The 15,544-nt window shown below is 42.6% G+C and overlaps 1 protein-coding gene across 1 annotated transcript in view; it reads right to left on the reverse strand.

Moving 5' to 3' along the window:
• The window catches only part of LOC139750709 (angiotensin-converting enzyme-like), a 101,002-nt gene that overhangs the window by 50,021 nt on the left and 35,437 nt on the right, over positions 1 to 15,544 (reverse strand). Inside the window, exons 8-15 of the mRNA XM_071665383.1 lie at positions 15,102 to 15,271; positions 14,329 to 14,453; positions 13,361 to 13,604; positions 12,984 to 13,082; positions 11,950 to 12,090; positions 11,564 to 11,730; positions 9,087 to 9,230; positions 6,557 to 6,690 (exon numbers count right to left, since the gene is read on the reverse strand). Of these exons, the coding sequence (XP_071521484.1) occupies positions 6,557 to 6,690; positions 9,087 to 9,230; positions 11,564 to 11,730; positions 11,950 to 12,090; positions 12,984 to 13,082; positions 13,361 to 13,604; positions 14,329 to 14,453; positions 15,102 to 15,271 (1,224 nt within the window). The remainder of the gene's footprint in view (positions 1 to 6,556; positions 6,691 to 9,086; positions 9,231 to 11,563; positions 11,731 to 11,949; positions 12,091 to 12,983; positions 13,083 to 13,360; positions 13,605 to 14,328; positions 14,454 to 15,101; positions 15,272 to 15,544) is intronic.

Below are 15,544 nucleotides of genomic sequence, written 5' to 3' on the forward strand. Positions count from 1 at the left end.
GTAAGACACGTCCACACACGCAAATATACATACCTACACAGCTTTCCATGGTTTACCCCAGACGCTTCACATGCCTTGATTCAATCCACTGACAGCACGTCAACCCCTGTATACCACATCGCTCCAATTCACTCTATTCCTTGCCCTCCTTTCACCCTCCTGCATGTTCAGGCCCCGATCACACAAAATCTTTTTCACTCCATCTTTCCACCTCCAATTTGGTCTCCCTCTTCTCCTCGTTCCCTCCACCTCCGACACATATATCCTCTTGGTCAATCTTTCCTCACTCATTCTCTCCATGTGCCCAAACCATTTCAAAACACCCTCTTCTGCTCTCTCAACCACGCTCTTTTTATTTCCACACATCTCTCTTACCCTTACGTTACTTACTCGATCAAACCACCTCACACCACACATTGTCCTCAAACATCTCATTTCCAGCACATCCATCCTCCTGCGCACAACTCTATCCATAGCCCACGCCTCGCAACCATACAACATTGTTGGAACCACTATTCCTTCTTAGAACATACTAATGTTAAAATTTTAATCGATAAATACATAAAAGATGTGTAGCCAAACAAGTAAATTGCTAGATATATGTATAAAGTAATAAATGAATAACATATGTAAACACATTTATTATTATGATTATCATCATTATTATTATTATTATTCAATATTATAAAATCACCAAGACCCTTTGTGTGAGGCTTTTGCAGCTTCGAGGCAACGCTCCAATCAGGAGCTGGGAAATGATGGCCTCCCTTTTGAGCAAGTTCCTATATATGTGTAATATATACCAATACCATTGTGGTAGTATAGCATTTAGATATGTATGTTGTTATGTGCTTATTTCAAAATGTCCTCTGCACTTGCTGGTGTACTTGGTAAGAAGTTAACGTTCTAAAGAAAATTGAAAAAGTCTTAATGTTATACTGGATACTTAACAGTTGATGTGATTATCATATGGAGATAAAGTAAGCATATGTATAATTATTGTCTCAAGAATCTAACGTGAAGATTAACCTCAATCTCTCGGGGAGATGGTCTAAGCTTCCTAACATAATGCAAGCCTCGTGATAGGCAGCCTAACCCTCGAACTGGGCCAATGCAGGTCGTGAAACTTGAGGTAGAGTATCATAGGCAAGTGGTCTTCTCCCTTGGTATAATCTTCGCTTCTGAGTAGGCAGCCATAGCTATCCTAGGTGGACTATGCCATACGCAAGTGATTTATGTGACTGGTCATGTAGTCTTGAGCACAAGGGTAAGTAGGAAGGATTTCTGGATAAGCAGGAAGTCTTCGCAATTACGTCTCCCGGTAGGTAGTTCTAAGTCTTAGTTCAGGTAGCCCAGACCTCTGGGTTGGTAGTCTAGCCCTCCAGGCACGTAGCCTAGCCCTTGGGTAGATTGTCTAAGGCCTCGGTAAGTATTCCAGGCAGTATGGCACGTAGTCCGGGCCTTGAGGCAGATGTTCTTCATTTGGGGAGGTTTTCGTAGCCTTGGTCATGTTGTCCCATCCTTAAGAGAGGTTATCAAGGCCTCTGTCAGTAAGGCTAGGCCTCGTCCGAGATAGCTTAGACAAGGAAAAGATATGTTTGGCTTTACGGTAACTCCTAGGCTACGCATAGATAGTCACAGCCATGGTATGATCACTCTAGGCTAGGCATTGGAATAGGTTGTCTTGGCCCGGATGCAGGTAATCCAGCCCATTCTACTGGTAATTTCGGCTAAAAGCCAGATGATGTAGTAATTACAGCAGGTCGTCCTGCTCTAAACAGTCTAAGTTTCAGCGGAGGTAGTCTTCAGCTTAGAGTACGTGGTCAACGCCTCAGAGGAAAGTAGTTTAGGCTACAATATGCGTAGTCCGTCTAGGAGCAAGTAGTCCAGGCTACTGTGTTGACTGTCCAACCCTTGGACTATGCCCAAATCTTGCTACAGGTGGTCTGGTCCTCTAAGATAGCTGGCCTTCGACTCTAGACAAGAAAGAAATGAAAATTCTATTTCGGAATGAATTTATTTCCTGAACACCGATAACAATTGAAAAACTCGTATGACTATCTGGATGGATAGATCGACAGATAGGTTAGCAAATAGACAGGCAGACATACAACATATAATGCCTATCGAATGGAAAACAAATGAATGGGATAAATAAACAAGAGTGTCATATATTAATAGAAATTTGACTTCGGCCTTGTCCAGAGAGGAACCAGGTCCTGAATTCATCAAAGCAGGGTACCAGAGAGGTAGAACAGCAACAATGTAATAAGGAGTAAAAGAAGAAAACCAGCAATAGTAAACTCAACCATAGATAAGCAGAAAACTCGCCAAGGAGCATGAATGATGGCACAGCAGACTTAATCCAGAAGCAGACTCACCCGGATGCAGCACAGAACTCATTCTTCGTTCTTCTGTTGCCAGACACCGATATGCAAAAGACTTCTGTTTGATGTGAATCATAACGAGCAAGACATCCAGTTCACTGAACATCATCATATCACTAGTGTAAACAACGGGATTTAGAAAACATTCGTAATCCACAATTAATAAGGAGCAAATCATCATTATCCGACATCTACCAAGCCAGAAAGCTCTCGTATCCGAAATATCCAATAATCAAAAATGCAATTACGTATTGTAGTATTAATACAATTTTATCCGATATGTTTCACACACACACTTGAAGCTTCTCCAAAGTTTACTCCTCTGTGGTAGTTCCTGACGCCGCCGCTTGGCGAGTATCTTTACAGTTTTCCTCACCCAAACGTCAGTCATCGACTCGTCAGTTACCTGCCATTAATCCTCATAGTGGGTTATACTCGTCACATGGGCAGAATTTATCAAGTTATACTAACACCGTACCAATAAAACTGACATTTGTAGACGAGTGGAGAAAGGTGACTTATTGATTTGATGGAAGACAGTATTAGTTTATCGTCTATGATATCGTCTAAGAAATCTAAATTACTGCAGCTGTATTGTACCTTATGAATAGCTGAGCCTAATGCATTTTAGATAAACCTTAGTTTCAGACACAATGATGATTGAGAAAGCTAAAAATATAATGTACAATCAAATGAATATGATAGGTAAATGGACATTTTCTTATGGTTGGCTGACTTATTTTAAACAACTAGGCATTAGATAGTTCGAAGTACATGGTAGAAAATCGGCCAGTCAAGAGGTTGCTGATACATTTAACCAAAAAGCTTGACATAACAGCCTAACAAATTTACAGTGCCATTGAAACAAGGTTGTTGTGGCTTTTTAAGCGTAACTGGTACTGACAAACCTAAAGTGCAACAGGAAATGAGATGCTAACCACTGGACACTTAACTGGTGAGTACCTTCATCTAAAATACATTGCTTATAAATGCTTTTAGTCTTATTATAGTGAGCTATAGAAATATAGTGTTTTAAAGATTAATATGGTGTCAAAATACCACAAAGGCCACGAAGTATACTTTCGCATTAAACGTATATGTACCTAACTGATTAGATGTATTCTTACAGAAACTTAGTGGCGCAAGTGTTGCAGTTCGTTCCTCGAGGCGTTTTACCTGAGGGCTGGAGATTACGACCCGCTGGACCCCGCCAAGCCGCTCCACCAGTGTGACATCTACCGGTCGACTGAGGCCGCAACGCCTTAGGGTCAGTACTGACGCTATACAGTAAACTTATCCAGAAGTGGTTGTATATTTCTGGTTGACTCTTACTATGGAGGTGCTGTGGATCCAAGTCCGTCATAAATCTTCGTCCTGACCAGTGAGGACCTCCACCTACAGGAACATGCTGCAACTGGACGGAGGCTCTGACGGGCGGGAGGAAGATAGATGCTTCTGTCATGAGAGTGTGTCCAATAGCTTGGGTTTGTGTAACGGTTGGGATGGTATATCCGGTCCCAAAACTGTAGGGTTGCTCCACCAATATCGTAGTTACTTTGGTAACTAGCAATAGTTGTTGGGTTATTTAAAACTATGCTGATTTTGAAAAACAGCTTGGCAGTTTCCGAGGTATAGCTGTCCCTGTGTTCTTATGTAAGTGAGAGAAAATGTGTGGACAACAGATATGCCAAAAATTTGAAATGTTTAAAATTGCTGCCGTATGAATCTTGAATTTTATATCTTGATTTCTGTGGTAGCTATGATAACAAAGGTATTACCAAATGTACCCTTTTGAGGTCAAGGTTCAATGTACTATCTTCAAGACTGTTGCTTAATCCCCCTGCCACTTACCATGGTAAATTTAGACACTTTTAGTACAACTTCGGTGGAATACATTTGAAGATTGTTGTCCAACCTATTTGTTACTTACTCACGGCAACCCACAATTTGTTTCGGATGGTGAAGACATCAGAAAGCTTCTGGGCTTTCAAGATAGAAATTCTTTCAGTGGTGCGTGACCCCTTCCTTACCTTACACGACATTGCAACACCGGTGATGTTGACAATGCAATGTACATAGACAGGCCAAAAGAAGTTGGCCACGATATCATGTGTGCACCGACTGGAAAGATTAACGACAGCTCTTTCAAAAAAGAATGAGTAAGACGTCGCCATAATGGCCAGAAATTCCGTGAATGTAATGGAGGAAGTAGTCTAAACATTCTCAGCGTTTGTTCCAAAGGTACATCATTGGTGCGGCTCGATTCATGTGGGCCGGGAGAGGATTTTTGCTTATGAATTCAGTGCTCATCCCATGTTTATATATATATATATATATATATATATATATATATATATATATATATATATATATATACATATATGCACACACGAATGAACAAGACTCGTGAGAAAGGCTAACAAACCAGTATTGACGGAAGCAATGTTTGCAGCTTTCACATTCCTGAACGATCATCATCCAGTAGTGTTCACTGTGTTCTTGATGAAGTTCTTTGGCAGTGACTACCGTGGTACAGACTTTCATACAATTGTTTATGGGTTCTATTCATCATCTTTTATAAAATGATATAGTTGTCAATGCCACTGACGTGAAATTTGAAGGACTTGACATATTTCATTTGTCTTGAAAGAAAAATGAGAAAAATTTATATACAACGACAGGACATGTAAACTCCGAATTATTTCCTGTTCTCCGATATCAGCCTCTTGGCTAACGGAGCACTTGACTCTTTAACAAAGGTGCGTAGAATATTAAAATTAACTGCAAATAATTTTCCTTTAATATGTTGAAATAAAACATCTCTGATTTATATACAATTATGAAGATTTGAAGAATGAAACACATTTCCCTCCTGGGTTGTCCTGTGGCTACTATAATCGAGTCCTCTCGTCCAGTGGCAGCTAGGCCTTACTACTCCCTAAGCCAAAGGGCCTCGGACCCTCCTTCAGCAGTTTGATGAAACACTGCGAGTAGTGAGCAACTTACCCATGCGGGACCCCATATGATACGGGTCCCTGGACATTACTCACACTGTGATAAGTCATGTTAAACTCCCTCCAATCCACAAAGAAAACGGAAGCAAAAATGAGAGAGAAGAGGGGCAAGTGGTCTCTGTTACTGTAAACCCTGGAGATTGCTAGCAGGACTATCCCCACAGGAAAAAAAAAATATTTTTTCTTCTTCAAGAAACATATTTCTGATGGGATTCGTCCTCTATGCACGGGGAGGGAGAGAGAGAAACGAGCGGGGATGGAAAGGACTCTGCTTTTAATATATACAAGGGCCTGGGGTATCCACTTGCATGCTTCTGTTTGCCAAAGCATGTCCATCATGTCCCGTGAATTGTATCTTCTGAGAGAGAGAGAGAGAGAGAGAGAGAGAGAGAGAGAGAGAGAGAGAGAGAGAGAGAAGCAGCCTCTCAGTTCCATCAAAATCTACTGCCGGTGTCCTTGAAGGAGATGTGCGTCTGGTACGTGACAGTTGAAGGTGTCTCCCTCCTTACATCACCGCCTCTCGCAGATGAAGAATGTTGTGGCTTAGACATAATTTCTCACACCCTGACGAATGCGTTCCTAGCAATGAGCTGTTAGTGGGCGATACAAAGTGAATTTCCTTCTTTGTCTCTCGTAGATTCCAATAACACATGAGCCAGTGCTGGGCAGAGATGATGAAAATCTTCCTCTTCCCAGCTTGAGAACATAATGGCTTTATTAATGAACTTAACAGGTACTCTTTTTCATGAACTTCTGTTTAACCCCGTTTCCCCCAATAAAACTCCTGATGGAAGCTGAATACGCAGTTATACCTTGACTTGGAATGATTCTCGCTCACTCTTTGCCCCAAGCCTCAGGCAATGATGCAATTGCATCTTTTACAATCAGCAGTCCTCCGCAAGCCTGCACTGTATAGGAAGATAATCTACGTCTCTGATTCCTGAACTCGTCTCTACTGAGGAATTTGGTCCTTCAGAGAAACCCCACTTTGAGGCCCTCTGTGAGAGAAGCTACGGTGATAACACAGAAGGATCTGCCTACCTCAGAGCTTCCAGTTTCCTAGACTACTGGACACTTGGTCTCAGCTTGCAGGCAACCGGGGAAAAAGTCCTGCTGGAGCATCAAAAAAAAAAAAATCTTTCTCTTGGGTCTGACCGTCTTAAGAGACTGGCCAAATGGCTGTATGCCTACGAGATCGACTCGGTCACTGACGAAATCACCTCGTTGCTTTGTCAACATCTTTACACGTGTCGTCAGTGCCGAGCTCCCGTGGGAGAAGACATTAGGACCTTGTCGAATGAAAATAAAATCCTTTGGTTGAAACAAGAGTCGCAGTGACAAGTTCTTACCTATTCTGCAGCTTCTTGTGCTTTACTGATCGTCCTGCTTCTTTTGTTGATTTCGGAGATCGTGAGAACTTCTCCCAGAGAAGAGGAATAACACGTGAAGGCAGCAAGAAACATGATATAACCCTTCACTGACACACGCCCTTAATTCTGCACTAAGTTGACGTGAAATGTGAAATGACAGAAAACAAGATTCCTAAACCCAAAGATATACATCTGGCGAGTGGAAGGAATGCAGCGGACGAGTCAGAATGTACAGGCACTTAGGAGAGAGAGAGAGAGAAAGAGAAGTGATGCAACAAGGGAGTGTCTTGTACAAAGGAATGACACTAATATGGAGCCTCCCAGTGTTGGGAGTGCCTAGGAACCTTCAGTATGAGTCCTGTGGATGCTCACTCCACATCTAACGCTGAGGGAGGACCTACGGCCCTCAGAAAAGAGGGCATTTAGAACTAAGGGAGGCGAGTGGGGAGCCAGGACTCTCGTATCGTGTGCTACCAAGACAAATCCCATCAAAGAGAAGTTATTATAGTTACATGCAAGGTAGAGCACCACTTGGTTCTGATCAGTCATGGAAGCTGCACTAAGGGGCTACTCCCATTAACATTGTTCTACATGTGTGTGAAACTCGACATTAATACACCCGCTTGCTGCATGTTTTACCCGTGGCTTTTCAATCTCCATTAGTCCCACTCTCCCTTGCGGACACGTACTAAGGAAAAGACACTCATCCCTTTTATACTCCATTTTCTTGGCACACGTATAAGGCACTTGCAGTTCTTGAACAAATATATGTGTGTGTGTTTCTGAGGCATCTTAGAAGATGTGGAGGTAGTATGCAACTCAGTGAAGATCCTACAAGTACTGTACTCACTACAGGAAAGTACATAAATAATGTAAACAATGTTTTCTCGTATCCTGAAGGAGAACATAAAGTAAATACAATATAATCTATCAAATACATTGTGTACAACACATCTCTAAACCTTGGCTATAATCGTATTAAAAAAGATAAAAACTCCATCAATTCATCAATAAAACAAAGCGTTTTTTTCTAATTTATCACATACTAATTCCATATCAGAGTTTTAACGTGGTCGTGGTCCTTAGACACCTATTCAACAAAAAAGCTTTGTTAAAATATCTAACATTCCAAACATCTTTCACTACAATCTCGGTCACATATATTCTTTCGGTACACTCACACATCCTCAGACTACGTTCCTTGTGCTGCCGATATCGATAAGCGATTGTTCACACTTGCACCTTCAAGTTAGTCCATCACGACTCCATCCTTACATATAAAATAACACATTTGTGCATAATCAAAACAATTCCCTTAACCATCCTTGTCTAAAATATCTTTAAGCCCTTAAGAATTCACTCGCATCCATTGAACTTCCATGGTATAAAATTTCTTCAACTACACTGCCACATGCATCCTCCACAAACCTGTCACTTGCCATGCACGCTGCATGACCATAATATCTTAAAAGGATTTCATCCATTCATCTTCTGTTGAACATTTCCTCTCCCCCATCACATATATTTGCCACATCGTTCTTTATAATCCTAAAGCTGTTGATTTCTACTTGTTTTATCTTTTACCCATCTGATATATCCTTCGAACACTGAACTTCCACATCCTTACACCAGTGTGCTAGGTCAAGCGCTACACCAGTGTGCTGGGCCAAGCGCTACACCAGTGTGCTGGGCCAAGCGCTGTCATACAGTCTGATGACAAACTCAACACTTCAGTACTTCTTAGTCGCTCTGATCGTTCACAGCACTTGTAGTTAAACTGCCATTCATAACCAGACTCGCCCTCAGTACTCGCACTCTCTTACTTGAAACCATCCCTCTCATACGCCTAGACTCATTAACAACTTCTGATTCTTCCCAATCAACCATTCACTTCGCTGTGGATGACCTTCTCTTTACGTAAAAACAAAGAATATTCCTCTTACTCGCCATTTACATTCAACATCCTCATTCCCCTTCTTTTTCTGCACATCACTGCATTCACCCACTCTAAATTCCCTGATCCAGCAACATATACGTGCTATGACCATCATTCACCGATACGGACACCCCTATCTCACCCTCGCCTTGGGAAATGCCCCATCCTTAAAACTTTATCAGCTATCACTGTGTTAGCACATAGCTTTGTCATACACCCACACTCGATTAAAACCACACTCGCTCATACAACCATGAATACTATCATGAAGGGCTCAACTTTTCCATTAAAACTACCTCGTAATGAACCATCGAGAGTCTACACATGTTGTCTACCCCCTCACTCCTGTCTCGCATATCCGCAGAAATTCCAAAACATTAAACTGTGTTGGTGACCGAGAGTCGAGTACAGTGAAACATCGTAGCCAGAAGGAGCAACGGTACCCAGGACCCGGTACAGGTGGCAGCAGATGGCTCACTCGTCGCTTCTTCCCTGGGAGAGTCCTTTGAGCAGATCGCCTCATCTGTCGAAGATAAATGTACATTCTTAGCAAGCAGTCATCTACGTACATCAAATATGTGTACTTTCAATAGAAATATATATATATATATATATATATATATATATATATATATATATATATATATATATATATATATATATATATATAAAGTATCTTCCGATGCAGTACTATCTTATGTCTTACAGCAAGGTATTGCCGAATCTGGTCTGATTTTAACATTCTACACAACAATGCCTTCTACAGACAAGTAAACCACTTCCTCTCATTACCATGGTAAGTTTCACTACAGTTACTACGTCATAATGACATCCGCCTTACCCCGCCTACCTGCCCCATTGTGTGGTAGTCTTTTGACTACGCACATGCGCCCTTCGAGCATGAGCTGATATACTGATGCACCATGTAAATGATGCTACACTGTATATCGGGCCGAGAGGTCTATGTGTAATGTGGAAACTATAAGCCAATGAAGGGAAGCAAGCATCACGCGATCCCATATGATCGTTTCAAAAGCCATTAATGCATACAGTTACAACAGCTAAAGAGCCAAGAGGAGAACGCGACGGTAGAATCTGTATGGCAGTCGGCACAGTCCTGGGAAACGAGGATGGAGAAGCCGGGTAGCAGCGAGTCGAGAGTTTTGTACTTTTGTTCTAGATACCTACATCTCAGAGCCTCCTTAGGAGACGGCAGAGGATGATAGTCTTTATTACACTTTGTCATGTGAAATGAGTTCGGTCGGACTGGTCTCCGAATACAACAGTCTAGTGGGTCGAGGGAGACTAGGCTGTGGTGCAACATGCCACGGGACTGATGGTTGACCGAAAACAAGGGGGTCAGACTGAACGGCAGAGAACATAAGGAGCTCAGAGCAGCAGGTCGACCCAGGCCTCCACCACCAGAATGTTCCCTCTGCATTCTCCCTGTAGCTTTGATGCGTATGGCAACGCAGGCTACACGTTGACCTAGGACCACCTTGAAGGTTTCAGTAGTAGCTGGAGATGCAATACTCTGCATATACCTGCTAGTGACTGGTCATTATTAGGTACATTGGATCGATTATAAGCGTTAGCAATAGTTGTAATTACCCTTTGTGTGAGGTTGTAAGGATAAAGTGCGCAGGGTAGGCTGTCTATGATCACCGGGAAATCCCCAAAATGGAAAGCCACAAAGTAGAGTTAACATGTTGTATGCCTGAAAATACCAATAGGGTGATCTTTGAATAAGCTACAAGTGTGTGTGTGTGTGTGTGTGGAGACCTGGTGCTCTCCCTAGGATAGCTTGGAGGCTCCGTAGACCAGCTGTTTTTGCCATGAAATGCATTCAAATGTAAAAAGACCGGAGTGTTCTCCGTGGACAGACAAGAGTTCGTGTCATGACTGCGTCAAGTCCCCAGCGGACGCACAGAAGTTTCTCACGGAACCCAGGAGGGACGACCTCTATATTGCACCGGAACTCGAGTCATATAATCCCTTAGGGACAGCCCAGAGTATAAAGGTTACGTGAGGCAGATCTGAAGCGTCGAGTCTGTCGGAGCGATTGATATGCCCAGGTTGTTGTTAACCCGTGAACTGTGTGGTTTACTTTTGATATTGGATGAAGGTCAAGCTTGTTTCTAAAGTAGCTTACTGCCTTCTTTTTAAGACATGATTAGCTTCCTACTGAATTTAGTTTTGTTTACTGTTCTATCGTATCACCCCCTCATGCTGGGTATACGAGATCATTATGTCCACTTAAGAAAATTCCGCCATGGGCGTGACCCTTTCCAGACAGTCCACTCGCCCTTCCTACAACCACTGTGACTGCACTACCACCTCATTAGGAAATCCGTTCCGTCTTGTCACCTGGCTGGGCACAGGGCCCATCAGAATCAAGTTAAAGACCTGCCAAAGTCTACTCTTCTTGTCTGGAAAGTCGCCACCTCTTATAATGTGGGGAAATTTGGAATGTGTTGTTTAGTTTTTTTAGCCACGATAATGTTCTTGACCATCTTCATTGAACAGAAAATTTCAACTACATTTCATTGTTCTCTGAGAGGCAACTCAGATTATTTACCATCTTAAGCCACTTTGAAGTTTATTTTATGAACTGGAAAAGTTTCAGTTTCTGCTCCATTAACTAAATGATTAAAATCATCATATGCATATTTTTCCCGTAAAAAACACTAAAAAAAATCCTTGGACAATTTCGAATCGCATGCAAATACATCACTCCAAAAATGCTTGAAATTAACAAATAATAATTAGAGAATATTCCCTGAGGACATTCTGCATGTGTCAACTTACACTGGCTCTGGATGGAAAGATGTACATCACCAACTAACATCCACTCACCAGTTTCCCAGCCAATGAACTCCTCATGGCGCCTGTTATCTTCAATGAGCCACATCTCTAAGGGTTTGAAGTATTCCCTGATAACAGAAGCATCCATCTTGCGAGTCCCTGTTAAAGCAGCCATGGCTTCAGGCCATTCTTTGGATGACCCCAGCTGCAGCATGTCCCTGTAAGTGAGGCAAGTCATTAAGGGAACAAAGTCTCGTCCTCATTAACTTCTATGTTTGCCACAACCCACTCACTCCTGAACACACACCACCTTTTTAATTAGCACTATCACCAAGTAATAACATCTTAGTACACGACAGAACAAGAATTCATTGAATAGTCTCAAGAAAACATTATCTCTCAGAATCAGACTATGAATTTACATAGTGTCAACTGACCCTAGTGCATTTCCAGCCACCACGGAGTGGTAGATGTCACACTTGTGTAGCGGCTTGGCGGGGTCTTGTGGATCATACTCTCCAGCCTTCATGCAAAGGGCCTTGTGGAACTGGAACTGGATCACGAAGCTCACAAAATACCTGAAAACCAAAGTTTGCTCCTGAACTTCGTCATATAGGCATAAAGGCGTCAGCTTATATGTACCAAGTCAACCCACTCTGAATAAAAAAAAAAAAACGGACACGGACCCGGCCGCGATGGCCGCCTTGTGACGTCACGCGGCCCTGAATCCTCAGTTGCAAGGAAACTGTGAGGGAAGATATGGATACTGTGAAGAAAAGTATGGATACTGTAAGGGAAGGTATGATTACTGTGAGGGAAAGGTATGGAAAGTGTAAGCAAAGTGTAGATGAATCTACGTTTTCGTTAGCCCTGTACCGGCACGTTTTCTTTGTTTAAAGCCAATAATGTAACTTACAGGCTCCACCCACATGCGTATGGGTCGACTTGGTATATATAGGCTTAGATATAGGCTACCCCCCAAAAAAATTTTTCTAAAAGTATTACGAAACTTACATTTATGCTATCAAAATATTCCTCCAGTAATCATATCAGTTGCGGTATACCCTCATGGCATTTTTCACACCTTCATACATCCTACATCACCTCCAAATTAATACACAGCTTTCGTACCTCGCACATTAGACCCAAGAGATGAAACTTTACCATATAATGTGCCACGTTCCAGGACCTCTCTTGTCGTAATTTCACACCAGTGTATGTATGTCTGTATCAATTTCACACCAGTGTATGTATCAGTCTGTATCAATTTCACACCAGTGTATGTATCAATCTGTATCAATTACATACCAGTGTATGTATCAGTCTGTATCAATTACACACCAGTGTATGTATGAAATCTCTATCATATATTTCAACTTCTTGAACTTTACTAAAAAAGAAAAAAAAAATCCTCAGTGTTCCGTCCATGTATCATTCTGACGAGTTTTCGCTAACCTTCCCACCAGCTCACCTGATGTATGGAACATTAGCTGGGATGTGGTACTTTGCACCAGGGTCAAAGTCATATTCAGACCGGGGCACTGGGGGCTTGATTCCCTGCAACTTGTACCTGAAATTCAAAATCAAAAGTCCACGACAATTGCTTAAAATTACAACTGGAAATTCCTATAGTTTGGTCATTATGAAATATATATTTGGGGGACCTATATGCAGAAAAATAATACAAAAATGGTGCAAAGTTATATAATAATTTGATGGGAAATAATGATTTCAAAGGATAGTTACGTCCTGATGTTCAAGGTCTATATATCACCACATCATGAGTATGTGAAGATGTATCGGTTCCAGCAGACGTGCAAGCAGGATGACAAAAGACTCCCTCAATACCTCAGGTCCCACCAGGCACAGTTCCAGTTTTCCTCGGGGGTCTTGCCGCTGAACACGTCCCACCTCCACCAGTCCATCAGGAAACCGAATGGCAGAAAGGCGATCTTATCGAGCGCCATATTCATGAGGAAGTTGATGTCAGCCTCCGGGTCATCTTCTACATGGTCCAGCAGACCAATCTGTTCCAGATGCTTGGGTGTGGCCACGCTGAGGGCCAACACGTCACCAACTGCCTCATGGAACCCTGGGGAAAGGTTAGCACATAATGAGCCCCGGATGTGTACTTCATCATCTCGATGCAATCCTGACTGCTTACACTATTTCTGTTTAGACGACACGGGCAACTGACGACTAAATCAAGGCCATCCCATTAACGTTATATATATATATATATATATATATATATATATATATATATATATATATATATATATATATATAAAGATATATATATATATATATAAATAATATATATATATATATATATATATCAGCCTGAGCCAGGTACCCATTTTATCGACCAACCCTTAGGGGTGGATGAACAGCTGGGGTTGACAGCGGACCGACTGCCGCAACCAGGATTCGAACCTGTGCCCTCGACCCTGGGCGGCCCGTAAATGCGTCTCGGTCAGGAACGCTAACCGCTACCTCACGAAAAGTCCACGTTGGAAACTGATGTTCTAAATTTTTTTGAGAGTACGTTACTTTGAAGATTCAGTGATACCCTATTTACTAACCTGTAATAACAGTAACACTCTAATGATCCTAACTTATTGGTAGTAATATTACCAACCATTATGACTATTTTGATTATTAGTAGTGATTATGGTGTATTAGTAATGACCTCTATGATGACTAAGATTAACAATAACATTAATAACATTAATCCTAACAATAAATGATACTAATGATGCCTCGACTTCACTGCCCTACATCTCAACCTCGAAAGGCAGCGCGGCTCTTCCTACCTGGGTTGGCTCCACTTCGGAAAATTGCGGGGAGGTGTTTGTACTGGAGGTAGTACTCTATGTGGCCCATCTCATGGTGGACCGTGATGAGGTCGGTCATGGTCACATCCGTACACTGCTTGATCCTAGTGGAAGAAAGATACCATAGTGACTAAGTCTTCGAAGTGACATGTATGAATGTTGGTGTGTGTGTGTGGGTGTGTGTTCGTGTTGTTAAAGCCTCACGAACCATATCTGGTTTGGAACCCATCTGGGAACAGATGGGGGTGCTTCACAACGCCATGCATGTTACGGAAAGGTACGGTAACCCACTTCTGTCTTTACGCCGATTACGTTCAGTCTACAAGTACAAACTTCGACTTAAAACTCAAGAAGACACTGCGTCTAATGACAGATCAGGTAGGCACACACTGTGTCCAGTATGAGACAGACGCATGTCCAGCGTCCAGCGGGACACAGGCGCATGTCCAGCGTCCAGTAGGACACAGGCACATGTCCAGCAGCCAGCGGGACACAGGCACATGTCCAGCATCCAGCGGGACACAGGCGCATGTCCAGCGTGCAGTGGGACACAGGCGCATGTCTAGCGTCCAGTGGGACACAGGCGCACGTCCAGCGTCCAGCGGGACACAGGCGCACGTCCAGCGTCCAGCGGGACACAGGCGCACGTCCAGCGTCCAGCGGGACACAGGCGCACGTCCAGCGTCCAGCGGGACACAGGCGCACGTCCAGCGTCCAGCGGGACACAGGCGCACGTCCAGAGGAGATCATACCTGAAGTCTCTGCCGTTACAGAAGTCCCAGGCGGAGGCGTGGCAGATCAGTTCGCGACCTCGAGGCTTCTCTATAATGGAATGTTCCCAGAACTCGGGAGGCATCCGGGTCAGGTTCAGGGAGGCGAAGAACTCCTCAGACAGCTCAAACATCTTGCGAGGCGTGTAACCCTAGGGGGGAAAAAAATAATCCCAGTCTATATCAGTGTTTCATATAATGTAATCTTAGGGAAAATCCCATTCTATATCAGAGTTTCATACAATATAACCCAAGGGAAATCCTGATATATGTATATCAGTATTTCATATAACCCTATGCAAATCCTGATATATGTCAGTATTTCAAATATACAGAAAATATAATCATGCTAAGAAACAAGACGAATCCTGATGCATTATATAATGTAATTCCTAGTTTCTCTACGAGTAACTGGTTACGAGACT

Source organism: Panulirus ornatus, chromosome 10 (assembly GCF_036320965.1).
Source record: "Panulirus ornatus isolate Po-2019 chromosome 10, ASM3632096v1, whole genome shotgun sequence".
Taxonomy (NCBI): Eukaryota; Metazoa; Arthropoda; class Malacostraca; order Decapoda; family Palinuridae; genus Panulirus; species Panulirus ornatus.